Source organism: Mus musculus, chromosome X (assembly GCF_000001635.26).
Source record: "Mus musculus strain C57BL/6J chromosome X, GRCm38.p6 C57BL/6J".
Lineage (NCBI taxonomy): Eukaryota > Metazoa > Chordata > Mammalia > Rodentia > Muridae > Mus > Mus musculus.
Genome location: NC_000086.7, coordinates 155048104 through 155063428, shown reverse-complemented (window position 1 = coordinate 155063428; position 15325 = coordinate 155048104). Strand labels below are relative to the sequence as shown.

Here is a 15325-nt window from a genome sequence, read left to right as displayed (position 1 = left end):
GGGATCCTGAAAGAAACGGTGATTTTATTACTGGAAAGTTCTTGGGTTCTAGTGTCGATATTGGCGGACAGGGGAGCGAGGGGCCTTTTTTTTGCGGTTCCCTGACTTGAAGGGATGCCTCAGTGAGAACTTGGGTATATGATTCCCTCCCTATCATACATCTGGGGACATGGAGGACTCCGGAACGTTTTGTGAGCGTCCTGAGTTTAACGGAACCTCTGTGCTGACCTGTTGTACAGAGCACTTCGGAAGCCACTCATATCCGGCTTCCTTTGGACTCTGCGCCATTTTGTTCTGGAGCGTCCTGGAAGGGAGGTCTCCCCGCCGTGCCAGTTGAGGTAAGAATTTCGGGCTCACTATGAAACCTTTAAGGACTGGAAGGTCACCATTTAGCCTGCCTAGCTCCCAGTCCACTAACCTTGTTGGAAGTAGCTCCTTAGCCCTCGAAGTTAGGGACTGTCTAAAGGTGCGGTCTTCAAGCATTCATGAGGAAAAGATATGGAACAATTGGCCGTTTAAAATGAGAGGCTAAGGGTGGACTGTGGAAGCATTTGTTGTGTCAGAGTGACCCTGATAATGTGGTATTAATGATATACCCTCATAAAAAGTGAGAATGTGTCCCTACCCCCACTTTATCTGGGGACTCTATCCCTATGGACCAATTCTGCGGTTTCTAGAAATGCAAGAGCGTGTGATATTTTTATTCTAATTGAAAGTTGAGGAGTGGGTTGTTTGAGCTGGATCCAGGATCCACCGGCCCAGACATTTATGCTAGGTTTGTAACCATTTCAATCCTGAAGCATAAGCAAGCCCACTTACTGGAAAAGAGCATGATCGGCAGTTTCCATATCTGAGGACTTTGGAGGCTGAGGACTGTTTTTGAGGTTCTCTGAGTTCAGTAGAGTCCTTAGGACTGACAAGGTGGAATGAGACCTCTCACAACCATCTATATGTGGTGTTATGGGGGACTCAGGAACCTTTTGTGAGGTAGAAATTTAAGGAAACCTCTGTGCTGACTTGTGATACAGAGAGCACCTTGCCAGCCAATCGTATCTGGAGACTTTGTGGACTTGAACTAGGCACCATTTTGGGAGAAGCCGAGATGGGAGATCTCTCTGCAGTGCCAGTTTAGGTGAGAATTTCGGGCTCACTCTGAACCCTTTCAGGATAGATGATCCCCCAAATAATGCAGCTTCATCTCTTTTGGCCTTGCTAGCTCCCAGTGGGGTAACCTTGTGGGAATGAGCTCTTACTCCTAGATTCTAAAGTGTTTCTAAAGTTGCCGTTTCAAATGTTCCAGGAGAGAAAGCAGATACAATATTTGGAGGAGTTAGCCCAGTATGTGAGGGTATACTGTGGAAGAGCTGCTTGGGCGAGAGAGTCCCACATACTGTAGTTTTTATAATTTTCCTGCACCGAACTAGGGTAGGAATTTTAGGAATGAGCCCCCGTTCTTCCCTGTCTATGGATAATGTCCTTTAGGACCATGTCAGAGGTTCCCAGAAATGTGGGATGTATGAGATTTTTCATCTGGATAAAGGCAGGGGAGTTGGTTGTTTGTGGTGGATCCAAGATCCCCAGGCCCAGACAATTAAGTTAGATTTGTTTCCTTTTGGCTTGCTGAAGCATAAGAGGGTTACTTAAAAGAAAGTTCCTGGGCCCCAGTTTCCATATCAGAGGCCCTGGAAGTCTGGGGGCACTTTTTGTGGTTCCTTGATATTAAAGGGTGCTTCAGAGCTGACTTGGTGGAATTAGACCCTCTCCAGAAATCTATAGCTATTGATATTGAGGTCTCTGGACCTTTTTGGGAATTTCCTTAAGTTAACCAAAATCTCTGTGCTTACTCCAGATATAGAGGGCTGAACCTTCCACTCAGATCCAGGGACATTGTGGACTCAGCACCATTTGAGAGAGTCTTGGAAAGGAGTTCGCCTTGCCTTGCCATTTGAGGTAAGAATGTATGGCTCACTTTGAAACCTTCATGGCTCTTCAAATAATAGAGTCTTGTCCCTTTGATCTCCCTTGCTCCCACTGGGGTACCTTGTAGCAATGAGTACCTTATTCCATGATTTTGGAGATTAAATTATTACATGGTTTTCAAACATTCTGTGAGGTGTAGCTGTGGAATAACTGGCTATGTCTAAGAGTCTCTAAAGGTGTGCTATGGAATCTCTGGTAGGGTCAGGAGAGCACCATACACTATAGCTTTAATGAGCTTACCTACACCAAATGGGAAGCTGTGTGGGAATAAGATCCTTCTAGTTGGGCGGGTAGGGAAGTGGGCGGGAGGGTATGGAGGACTTTTGGGATAGCATTGGAAATGTAATTGAGGAAAAGACATAATAAAAAAAAAGGATCCTTCTAGTCTCTCTCAGAGGACTCTGTTCTCAGGCTCCATTTGCCGGGTTCCTAGAAATGCTGGACCATGTGATATTTTCACTGTGTATAAAAATGGAGAAATCGATTGTTGAAACTGTTACTAGGATCCACAAGCACAGATAATTTGGTAGATATATTTTCTTTAGTGGTCCTGAAGCATAAGAGAGCACACTTACTGAAAAGAGCCTGGTCCCCAGTTGCCATATCTGAGAACTAGGCAGGCTGAGGACTCTTTTTTGAGGTTCTTTGAGTTTAATAGATGCCTTAGGACTGATTTGGTGCAAAGAGTTGCCCCACCAACAGCCATCTATATCTGGTTACAAGTAGGTTTCAGGACTGTTTTGTGGTGTCCCTGAGTTAAATGAAAGCTTTGCGATGACTTGTGATATAGAGCCCCTTGCAAGCCTTTTGTCTCTTGTACATTTGTGGATTTGGTACCATTTTGTGACACCCCAGGAAGGGAGATTACCTAGCTGTGTTTCATGAGGTAAGTATTTCAAGCTGAATCCAAAACTTTTCACACATATGGTTCCCCTGAGAAAATATTACTTTCTTCCCATGATTTTTTTTTTTTGGAATAGAGACACCCCCTATTGTTAGCATAGCTCCAAGTAGAGCTCACCTGTAGGATTGAGCCCTTTGCTCCATAATATCTGAGGACTAACTACAGTCACTATTTTATGATGTTCTGTGAAAGAAGGAGGTTGAATAATACCCTGGGTGAAATGAGCTCCCAGGAAATACTGGGAAAACTCTGCTTGACAAGAAATGACCCAACCATCTTTAGGATGGCAAATGTGAACTGTATCAAACAGGGGCCATCTATTGAAAAAAACCCCTTCCCGCTTGCTCTCTGGGGACTCTGGCCATAGGCACCATTTCAGAAATCAGGTTTTGTCAGTCATTTTAATATAAAGATGGGAGATGAGTGTGGGTTTTGGGAAGCTGGATTCTAGATGGTTCTTCTCCGACTGTTACCTTGAAACATTTTCAGAGGCTTGCACCAAGTGGGAGGAGATTTTTGGGGATTGAGCCTGTATCCAAGCTTCCAGATCTTTATATAGAGAGTTCCAAGACTTAGTACTATCTTGTGAGAATCCTTGTAGCAAGAAAGCCATACCATGCTTTCTGAGTCTAGGTGATAACTTAGGGCAGTTAAAAGGTCTCCATCTGGATTTAAGGACAAATTGTAATGCAGATTTCACCCTTCAGTTGGCATTGCATTGAGTATAACATGCTTGTTGGCATGAGGTCCTTGGTGGTTCCCCCTTTGTGCACCATGAACAGGAGCATTTTCATGAACTTCTTAGAAAGAGGCTTACATCACTTTCAGGGTGGAAGCTAGATCTGAGAGGAGACTATAAGAGCTCCAATGCAGAGAAAGGGTCACATAACATTATAACTTTGCACTAAACATGGCCTCAGATGCAGGAATCATCCTGTGGTCACTGTCAAAGACACAGAGGAGCAATTTTTAATAGTTACATCAGCCCACTTGGTAACTTCACATGCAGGCTGTGTATCCTGTCTATAACTGGGTTACTAAGGCCCCTGGCAGGCTAGAACCTGTGTTCTCAAATATTGGGTCAAAACCTTTTTGGGGTTACATTCAGATGCCCTTCGTATCACATATATTCACTGTGATTCATATAGTTGCAAAATGATAGTTATGGAGTAGCCGCCAAGACAATTTTTGGTTTGAGTTCACCAGCAGAGGAGGAATTGTGTTAAAAGTCCCAGCATTAGGAAAGTTAATATATAGTGATCAACAGGGTATGCAGATGGTAATTCAGTGGGCCCATTTGTAGGAATGAGCCTCTCTCCTTCCCTCCCCTGGGAATCATTGTCTTGGGGCATTTTAAGAAGATTGCAGAGAGGAGTATGCTTGTCAGTCAAGCAGTGATCTGTCAGTTGATTGCAGAATCCTCATCCAGGAGTGAAAGTGCCAGATTACATTGTATCCTTTTGTGAGTCTTTCAGCAAAACCAGGTTGGTTTGCAGGAGTGAGTTTCTCCATCTGCAAGAGGTAACTTGGAGGACTCCAATTTCCTGCCATTCCTCGCAGTTAGAGAACACTTGAGTCCTCATTTAGGGGGAAGAGTCCCTCCCTATACTGCCACATTCACATCCAGGTGCTCAGTGGGTGCTATAACAATGTTTTCAAATTCTGGAGGGGTGATACAAGCTTTCAGAGTCCAGACAATTATATAGTAGACTGTAAAGCCCCTTTCATAATAGGGGGTCTCCAGTTAAAGCAGCTTCAGCTCTGCTGTCTAGGAGACACCAAAGAGTGGGCCCTTGTAGTTATTGCATTCTTCCCCAGTCTGGTTCCCAGGATTTCTCCCAATATAGATGCCATTTTTAGAGCCTCTTGTTTGAGGAAGGACTTGGTCCATTTCTGACTCAAGTGTAATCTGCTGGTGGACTGCAGATGCTCTAGAGCATAGGACATCCTCCATTTAACAATGTTTTACTAACCTGAAGCCCAGCAGGAACTCTTATGTGTGGTCCTGTTCACATTCCCCACCATTCCATCTATATGTAAGGACTTGCATGACAGAGAATATTTTTTTTCTGTAGCATGAAGGTTGCCTTACTGTCAGAGCTTATGGTGTTCAGGATGGCCTAAAGAGCATCCTTTCTGGATAAGCTTTCCACAAATAATATGGAAAGAGTCCTGTAGCTTTAACAAAAACAGGAAAGTGCGAGTTCATGTGTCCTGGTAGGTCTTGCTTGTAATCTGTGTGAGAAGGGTGAATTGTAGATGAATTCATCTTCACATTTATGGGATCCATCTGCAACATATGGGGAGACATGTTGTAGGAATTAGCCATTTTTGTTTTTTTTTCCTATTTTAATGTAGTGTATTGAGATAGAGAGATAGTTCAGTGGTTATCAGTACTTGTTGTTCCTGTAGGTTCAATTCCCTGCCACAAATGTTGCTTCATAACTCCAGTTCCAGGGCATCTGGCCTTATTTACTGACTTGTATGTGCACCAGTAATATATGTGTTGTGCTTAAATAAACATTCAGTCACACATCCATGTACATTAAGTAAAAAGAATTCTGGTGGTTATCTGGAGACAGAGGAGGAGCTGAGCCATGCATGATGCCAAGGTGACAGCTATGGTTTGAGTTCTGAAGACCTGTTCCAGATTTAGTCACCCCAAATTGAACCAGTTCTACTTATTTAGCCCCAAGTTCATTAAGTAGGAACAATCAAGAGTACTGGGCTCCAAGTTAGACAACATCTTCAGCATAAAGTGGGGTATGTAAGTCCCACCCTTAGCTGTGGAGCTCTATATAATTTATAGCCCCATAGGAGAGAGTTTGCTTTCCTTACATGGGCAGTGTCTGGTTAGTTTATCATGCTTCACTGGATGGCCACAGGTCCAAGTGCATTCAGGCATTATCAATTTGACTCCATGGGTTAAAAAACACGAGATTGCAAGTATTGGTAAGAATAGAAGTGGGTGGAACTTGGAGGACTTGGGAGAATTTGGGACATAAAACCATGCCTGGAATGTTGGTAAGGTAGAGTATTTCAGGACCCAGAGACTCAGTGGGCACACCTGACACTTAGGTGACTCCTAGCTCCCTACCTTACTCCTGAAATGGAAATTGTGCCCTGCTTCTCACATCATGGAGACATGACCCGTGGCCACATAGGCTTAAAACAGAGTTCTCTATGCTAATGAGGTAATTAGAGTCCTGGAAGACTCAGAAAATAAGCTTCCCTTCACAGACATTCCACCCTGAACAGATGTTTATTTTCAGGAACACCATGAGATGTGTAGTATTGTTTTGAGCATACATTTTCCTACATGACAATAAGCAGTTTGCAACCACAGACTGTTTCTTTTCACCATGATATGCTGTGGGGCCTTAGGCTACAGAGTCACATCCTAATCTCCCTTTGAATGTTTCCCTGTTCTTTAAGCCACAATCGCCACCAAGCCAAGTACAATCTAGGCAATACCTATCATCCTTGCTTGTTCAAGCCACTACTCCCCATTTCCCCCAGCCCTGGGCAAGATGCAGCCCTAGTTTGCAGTACTCTGACTCCATTCCCTGCTCTTCTGCAATGGCCAAGGTTGCCTGGATGTCCAAGAGACTGAGAACCCCAAAGCCCTGACCTCTTCACAGGCCTGGAACCCCTATGGCTTTCCCACATCTCAGACTTTTTCTTTCTCACCTAAAGAACAGTGCTCAATGCTTCAGTATTACCCAGCATTTGCCCTGCTGGAACCATGGGATAAGCACAATAAAACTCCCCACAATTCACCTCTGTAAGCAGCCATGCCCAGTTGTGGATCAGAAGAAGGCCCAGAACCTAACAGGAGGGATTTTGAATATAATTAAAAGGCAATGTATGAAATGATCCAAATTTTAAGAAAATATTCTTAAAATACCATTTGGCACTCTGAACACTCCACACAGACCCTTGGAACCAAGGTGAGAGTTTATGCTTAGTCTGAGGAGTCTCAAATCAGTGCTTCTCCATTGTCCAATCTACACCTAACAGGATGGGGTGCATCCATAGGGGTAAGGATCTGTCCTTCAGTGGGACTCTGTCTTATATACATTTTTGGAGCAATTGAAGTAGATAGGGTCCAGGATCCATGAACTTCCAGGGTAACACACTGTAGGTAAAGGGAAGAGAATCCCCATTAGATAATTCAGCTGCATCACAATAATTGGAATTGCAATACAGGCGTCCAGGGTAGAAAACAGATTGGCCTACTGTGACCTCAGTAGGTATAAGTTCAGAAGTTTTCTTTTTTTTTTCTTCTGATGTCCATGTTAATGAAGTCTAGGATACATCCCTAGTCAAGGCAAAAATCTAGGGTTCACTGTATACAGTTCACTTCAAATAATCCATAAATAAAAACTTTCTTGAGATTCCTAGGTATGTGGGTGTTGTGACTGCTTGTCTGTTATGATTAAAGATTTTTTTCTGAGATTTATATAGGAGGCGAAGTCATTGATTCTCGGTGTGATGTCAAGTTGGCAGAGGGAGCCACTTAGGTGGACAGAGAGCAGAGTCCCAGGATTATGTGTGTCTCATACATGTACTTCTGGGGACTGTATGTGTCTAAGGCTGAAAAAGAAGGGACTGTGCTGCCTGGTCATATTCTGAGTCTAACACTCAGAGGCATTAAGTGGCAAGCTTAGTTGTACCTTGGACAGGAAGGCAGCAGTCTTTGGAGAGACGAGGTCTTTTTGTCATCTGCACATAAAGGAAGGTATAAGGAAAAAGTCAGATAAATAAATCCCAGTTGGTCTTAGGAAATCCCATATTAGACCAGATGAGTGCAGGACATGTGAACAATCCACATTAACACATCCAGATGGACATGGATTTGGCACTTTCTCAGATGTCATGAGACCAGAGTGGGTAGCCATATTTAAAAACAAGGGTCCCAGGGTCATGAGAGTTCAGGTAGTATCCTCGAATGTATGAGTTAAGGAAAACTCTGTTATGGGCCCAACAAACACTTGCACTTCCCTGATCTTCACAGTGCTGGGTGGGGAGGTCTTGCTATCCATCCTATCTTTTTTTCAGGTCCCTGGTATCAAAGAGCTGAAACCCTGGTAAAGCAGAGTTTGACTAGAGTCATCAGAGGGAAGATCTCAGGAGTGTCAGGACTGAAGGTGAGGACTGAAGATGTCCTACATTTAAACAAATGGGAAATGTCCCACACCTGGCCTGCTGTAAGCTGTGTAGAAATCAAAGGCCATAGATAACTTCCCTCACCTCTTTCCTCTTTATAACAGACATAGGCTCCTGACTAAAAGAAACTAGCCTCAGATCATCAGTTGAAGCAGTACAGTACTTGTCTTTTATCAAGGAGAGTGTTTGGCAGGTCTGACAATTCAGGATACATGAAAACCATTAAATTGTCTCATTTCTTGTAATTTAGTTTGAACAGGTATAGCCAGGTATGAAACGATCTTAATACCCTTTATTAATTTCTAGAAAGTTGGACATGTAAGAGTTTGCTACAGGCCAGCAAAAGGGCAGTGTCCAGTCATTGACAGAAAAACACAAGGTCCCAAAATGATCAGTGAAGACACCATTCACTTTAGGTAGTGTTACCCCAGGCCCCCCAAGCCAGGTCATCTCTCCCTTTGTTTTAAGACTAGGGACTAAGTTAGCAACTAGCTGTTTGCAGCTATGGGATGGTGGCAGCATCTCTTATAATGATTGCAAAGTGGAACACATGAAAATCATCCTCTGCATTAGAGCCCTCACCTTTTTACAAGGTCAAAACTGTGTAGTCTCAGAACTTACAGGGATGCCTATACTGCTATTTCATATCAGTGGAGCCAACAACTGAGAATACTGACTCTCCACAATACCTAGTGTCAAATATTCCCATGGTACCCTGTGATTATCTGTTCTGTGACCTGGCTGCACTCCAAATGGCAGGGTAACTTCCTGTTTCAGGCGTTCAGATTCCAGGATTGCTTAGAGTCCTGTGACCCTAAAACACTCCCCTGGAGCTCTCAAGTATCATGGCATTTTGAATGTTGTGGGACATGGTCTGCCTTAAGAATCCACTCACCCTCTTTTCTTTCTTCATCAGGCCTGTGTGTCCTCCCTGCTGTGATTGGAACACTATCCTGCCTACTGTTACCTAGGACAGTCACAATGGCTGATTTCCATAACACCCAATACTGCAACCTCCAAGAGAGTGCTCAGGCCCAACAGGAATTAGACAATGACCAGGAGACCATGGAGACATCCGAGGAGGAGGAAGATACCACCACCTCAAATAAAGTGTATGGGAGTGGAATACCAAGTCCTCCCCAGAGTCCTCAGAGAGCCTACTCTCCCTGTGTGGCACTGGCCTCCATCCCTGATAGCCCATCTGAGGAAGCTTCCATCAAAGGATCAGAGGGCCTGGAAGACCCACTTTATTTGTTGCACAATGCACAGAACACAAAGGTGTATGACTTGGTGGACTTTCTGGTTTTAAAATACCAAATGAAGGCATTCACTACCAAAGCAGAAATGTTGGAAAGTATTGGTAGAGAGTATGAGGAGTACTACCCTCTGATCTTTAGTGAGGCCTCTGAGTGCTTGAAGATGGTCTTTGGCCTTGACATGGTAGAAATAGACCCCTCTGTCCATTCCTATATCCTTGTCACTGCCCTGGGGATCACCTATGATGGGATGATGACTGATGTTCAGGGTATGCCCAAGACAGGTATCCTCATAGCTGTACTGAGTGTCATTTTCATGAAGGGAAACTATGTCAGTGAGGAGATTATCTGGGAAATGCTGAATAACATAGGGTTGTATGGTGGGAGGAATCCTTACATACATAAAGACCCCAGGAAGCTCATCTCTGAGGAGTTTGTGCAGGAAGGGTACCTGGAATACAGGCAGGTGCCCAATAGTGATCCTCCTAGCTATGGGTTCCTGTGGGGCCCAAGGGCTTTTGCAGAAACCAGCAAAATGAAAGTCTTACAGTTTTTTGCCAGCATTAATAAGACTCATCCCAGAGCCTACCCTGAAAAGTATGCAGAGGCTTTGCAAGATGAGATAGACAGGACCAAGGCCTGGATCTTGAACAGATGCTCCAACTCCTCTGACCTGCTCACATTCTAGTGTAGTGGCATTTCCCTTCTAACTCCAGGTCATAGTCACTGATTCCATTGCTGTACCCTCATTGGACAGCTGGGTGGAGGAGAGCATAACACATTCAATTTTCGCTTTGTTTGGGTGACTTAAGGATTCTCTGTAGCTCAAAATGTTAATAATCGTAGTATAAGGTCCAATAGTTTTAGTTTTAAGTGCATGCAGTGTTGTTTTTCTAGGTTAGCTGAATGCCATTTTTTTTTTAAATAAATGGGAATGACTTCTCTATTAATTTGTAAAATGTCTCAAGATACTAGCGACACTGAAATTGTAATTTTCTGGGGAATGGAAAAAATGTGAATGTTTTAAAAAAACAAAAATAAAAGATTTTTCACCATCTCAAACTGTTTAGTTTCTTTTTGTGTTTAACAAATTAAAATTAAAACTGAAAACAGTAAATCTCATTTGTAACACTAAAATCTGCACTGGTTCCCCATTCATACTAAAGTCCTCTGTTAACAGTGGGTCATTGGCAGACTCTAGGTCTATATTTTCCTATAGATAAGAGGGTAGAGCTGAAGCCAGAGTCAATAAATTATCTATATAGGATGAGAGCATGATCCTCATACCTTCCAAAAATTTAGAGTTTTTTTTTTAATATTTTCTATTACGTATTTTCCTCAATTACATTTCCAATGTTCTCCCAAAAGTCCCCCATACCCTCCCCCCCCAACTTCCCTAACCACACATTCCCATTTTTTGGCCCTGGCGTTCCCCTGTACTGGGGCATATAAATTTTGTGTGTCCAATGGGCCTCTCTTTCCAGTGATGGCCGACTAGGCCATCTTTTGATACATATGCAGCTATAGTCAAGAGCTCCGGGGTACTGGTTAGTTCACAATGTTGTTCCACCTATAGGGTTGCAGATCCCTTTAGCTCCTTGGTTACTTTCTCTAGCTTCTCCATTGGGGGCCCTGTGATCCATCCATTAGCTGATTGTGAGCATCCACTTCTGTGTTTGCTAGGCCTAGGCCTAGTCTCACAAGAGACAGCTACATCTGGGTCCTTTCAGCAAAATCTTGCTAGTGTATGCAATGGTGTCAGCGTTTGGAAGCTGATTATTGTGTGGATCCCTGGATATGGCAGTCTCTCAATGGTCCATTCTTTCGTCACAGCTCCAAATTTGTCTCTGTAACTCCTTTCATGGGTGTTTTGTTCCCAATTCTAGGAAGTGGCACAATGTCCCCACTTTGGTCTTCATTCTTCTTGAATTTCATGCATTTAGCAAATTGTTTCATAGCTTGAGTATCCTAAGTTTTGGGCTAATATCCACTTATTAGTGAGTACATATTGTGTGAGTTCCTTTGTGAATGTGTTACCTCGCTTAGGATGATGCCCTCCAGGTCCATCCATTTGCCTAGCAATTTCATAAATTCATTCTTTTTAATAGCTGAGTAGTACTCCATTGTGTAAATATACCACATTTTCTGTATCCATTCCTCTATTGAGGGGCATCTGGGTTCTTTCCAGCTTCTGGCTATTATAAATAAGGCTGTTATGAACATAGTGGAGCATGTGTCCTTCTTACCGGTTGGGACATCTTCTGGATATATGCCCAGGAGAGGTATTGCAGGATCCTCTGGTAGTACTATGTCCAATTTTCTGAGGAACTGCCAGACTGATTTCCACAGTGGTTGGACAAGCTTGCAATCCCACCAACAATGGAGGAGTGTTCCTCTTTCTCCACATCCTCACCAGCATCTGCTGTCACCTGAATTTTTGATCTTAGCCATTCTGACTGGTGTGAGATGGAATCTCAGGATTGTTTTGATTTGCATTTCCCTGATGATTAAGAATGTTGATCATTTTTTCAGCTTGCTTCTCAGCCTTTCGGTATTCCTCAGGTGAGAATTCTTTGTTCAGTTCTGAGCCCCATTTTTTAATGGGGTTATTTGATTTTCTGGAGTCCACCTTCTTGAGTTCTTTATATTAATTGGATATTAGTCCCCTATCTGATTTAGGATAGGTAAAGATCCTTTCCCAATCTGTTGGTGGTCTTTTTGTCTTATTGACGGTGTCTTTTGCCTTGCAGAAGCTTTTCAGATTCATGAGGTCCCATTTGTCAATTCTCGATCTTACTACACAAGCCATTGCTGTTCTATTCAGGAATATTTCCCCTGTACCCATATCTTCAAGGCTTTTCGCCACTTTCTCCTCTATAAGTTTCAGTGTCTCTGGTTTTATGTGAATTTCCTTGATCCACTTAGATTTGACCTTAGTACAAGGAGATAGGAATGGATCAATTCGCATTCTTCTACATGATAACAACCAGTTGTGTCAGCACCATTTGTTGAAAATGCTGTCGTTCTTCCACTGGATGGTTTTAGCTCCCATGTCGAAGATCAAGTGACCATAGGTGTGTGGGTTCATTTCTAGGTCTTCAATTATATTCCATCGGTCTATTTGTCTGTCACTATACCAGTACCATGCAGTTTTTATCACAATTGCTCTGTAGTACAGCTTTAGGTCAGGCATGGTGATTCCACCAGAGGTTCTTTTATCCTTGAGAAGAGTTTTTGCTATCCTAGGTTTTTTGTTATTCCAGATGAATTTGCAGATTGCTATTTCTAATTCATTGAAGAATTGAGTTGGAATTTTGATGGGGATTGCATTGAATCTGTAGATTGCTTTTGGCTAGATAGCCATTTTTACAATATTAATCCTGACAATCCATGAGCATGGGAGATCTTTCCATCTTCTGAGATCTTCTTTAATTTCTTTCTTCAGAGACTTGAAGTTTTTATCATACAGATCTTTCACTTCCTTAGTTAGAGTCACGCCAAAATATTTTATATTATTTGTGACTATTGAGAAGGTTGTTGTTTCCCTAATTTCTTTCTCAGCCTGTTTATTCTTTGTGTAGAGAAAGGCAATTGACTTGTTTGAGTTAATTTCATATCCAGCTACTTCACTGAAGCTGTTTATCAGGTTTAGGCATTATCTGGTGGAATTTTTAGGGTCACTTATATATACTATCATATCATCTGTAAAAAGTAATATTTTGACTTCATCTTTTCCAAATTGTATCCCCTTGATCTCCTTTTGTTGTTGAATTGCTCTGGCTAGAACTTCAAGTACAATGTTGAATAGGTATTGAGAGAGTGGACAGCCTTGTCTAGTCCCTGATTTTAGTTGGACTGCTTCAAGCTTCTCACCATATACTTTGATGTTGGCTACTGGTTTGCTGTAGATTGCTTTTATCATGTTTATGTATGGGCCTTGAATTCCTAATCTTTCCAAGACTTTTATCATGAATTGGTGTTAGATCTTGTCGAATGCTTTTTCTGTATCTAATGAGATCATCATGTGGTTTTTGTCCTTGAGTTTGTTTATGTAATGGATTACATTGATGGATTTCCATATATTAAACCATCCCTGCATCCCTGGAATGAAACCTACTTGGTCAGGATTGATGATTGCTTTAATGTGTTCTTGGATTCGGTTAGCAAGAGTTTTATTGAGGATTTTTGCATCTATATTTATAAGGGAAAATGGTCTGAAGTTCTCTATCTTTGTTGGATCTTCCTGTGGTTTAGGTATCAGAGTAACTGTGGCTTCATAGAATGAGTTGGGTAGAGTTCCTTCTACTTCTATTTTGTGGAATAGTTTGTGCAGAACTGGAATTATATCGTCTTTGAAGGTCTGGTAGAACTCTGCACTAAAGCCATCTGGTCCTGGGCTTTTCTTGGCTGGGAGACTATTAATGACTGCTTCTATTTCTTTAGGGGATTTGGGACTGTTTTGATCGTTAACTTGATCCTGACTTAACTTTGGTACCTGGTATCTGTCTAGAAATTTGTCCATTTCATCCAGGTTTTCCAGTTTTGTTGAGTATAGCCTTTTGTAGAAGGATCTGATGGTGTTTTGGATTTCTTCAGGATCTGTTGTTATGTCTCCCTTTTCATTTCTGATTTTGTTAATTAGGATTTTGTCCCTGTGCCCTCTAGTGAGTCTAGCTAAGGGTTTATCTATCTTCTTAATTTTCTCAAAGAACCAACTCCTCCTTTGGTTAATTCTTTGAATAGTTCTTCTTGTTTCCACTTGGTTGATTTCACCCCTGAGTTTGATTATTTCCTGCTGTCTACTCCTCTTGGGTGAATTTTCTTCCTTTTTTTCTAGGGCTTTTAGATGTGTTGTCAGGCTGCTAGTGTGTGCTCTCTCCAGTTTCTTTTTGGAGGCACTCAGGGCTATGAGTTCCCTCTTAGAAATGCTTTCATTGTTTCCCATAGGTTTGGGTATGTTGTGGCTTCATTTTCATTAAACTCTAAAAAGTCTTTAATTTCTTTCTTCATTTTTTCCTTGATCAAGGTATCATTGAAAAGTGTGTTGTTCAGTTTCCACGTGAATGTTGGCTTTCCATTATGTATGTTGTTATTAAAGATCAGCCTTAGTCCATGGTGGTCTGATAGGATGCATGGGACAATTTCAATATTTTTGTATCTGTTGAGGCCTGTTTTGTGACCAATCATATGGTGAATGTTGAAGAATGTCCCGTGAAGTGTTGAGAAGAAGGTATATCCTTTTGTTTTAGGATAAAATGTTCTGTAGATATCTGTCAGGTCCATTTGTTTCATAACTTCTGTTAGTTTCACTGTGTCCCTGTTTAGTTTCTATTTCCACGATCTATCCATTGATGAAAGTGGTGTGTTGAAGTCTCCCACTATTATTGTGTGAGGTGCAACATGTGCTTTGAGCTTTACTAAAGTGTCTTTAATGAATGTGGCTGCCCTTGCATTTGGAGCATAGATATTCAAAATTGAGAGTTCCTCTTGGAGGATTTTACCTTTGATGAGTATGAAGTGTCCTGCCTTGTCTTTTTTGATAACTTTGGGTTGGAAGTCGATTTTATTCAATATTAGAATGGCTACTCCAGCTTGTTTCTTCAGGCCATTTGCTTGGAAAATTATTTTCCAGCCTTTTACTCTGAGGTAGTGTCTGTCTTTTTCCCTGAGATGGGTTTCCTGTAAGCAGCAGAATGTTGGGTCCTGTTTGTGTAGCCAGTCTGTTAGTCTATGTCTTTTTTTGGGGGGAATTGAGTCCATTGATATTAAGAGATACTAAGGAAAAGTAATTGTTGCTTCCTTTTATTTTTGTTGTTAGAGTTGGCATTCTGTTTTTGTGGCTGTCTACTTTTTGGTTTGTTGAGGGATTACTTTCTTGTTTGTTCTAGGGCGTGATTTCCGTCCTTGTACTGGTTTTTTTCTGTTATTATCCTTTGAAGGGCTGGATTCGTGGAAAGATAATGTGTGAATTTGGTTTTGTCGTGGAATACTTTGGTTTCTCCATCTATGGTAATTG

At 42.0% G+C, this 15325-nt stretch overlaps 1 protein-coding gene across 5 annotated transcripts; it reads left to right on the top strand.

Annotated features, from left to right (window-relative positions):
* Window positions 1-277: 277 nt before the first annotated feature.
* On the top strand, window positions 278-10368 carry Magea5 (melanoma antigen, family A, 5). 5 transcript variants are annotated; one of them, XM_006528725.1, is made up of 4 exons: window positions 284-338; window positions 1850-1950; window positions 7946-8034; window positions 8970-10368. In XM_006528725.1, the coding sequence occupies exon 4, from the start codon at window positions 9035-9037 to the stop codon at window positions 9995-9997; it is 963 nt and encodes a 320-aa protein (XP_006528788.1). In that variant the 5' UTR covers window positions 284-338; window positions 1850-1950; window positions 7946-8034; window positions 8970-9034; the 3' UTR covers window positions 9998-10368. The 5 variants fall into 5 exon arrangements, 4 of the variants coding, with proteins under 4 accessions (XP_006528788.1, XP_006528790.1, XP_006528789.1 ...); XM_006528726.1 differs by lacking the exon at window positions 284-338 and adding an exon at window positions 1079-1132; XM_006528727.2 differs by lacking the exon at window positions 7946-8034 and having other exon boundaries at window positions 288-338; window positions 8970-10185.
* Window positions 10369-15325: the final 4957 nt, after the last annotated feature.

What these genes read in the sequence shown, in the direction of transcription:
- Magea5 (XM_006528725.1), top strand. Translation starts at nt 9,035, where the DNA reads ATGGCTGATTTCCATAACACCCAATACTGCAACCTCCAAGAGAGTGCT.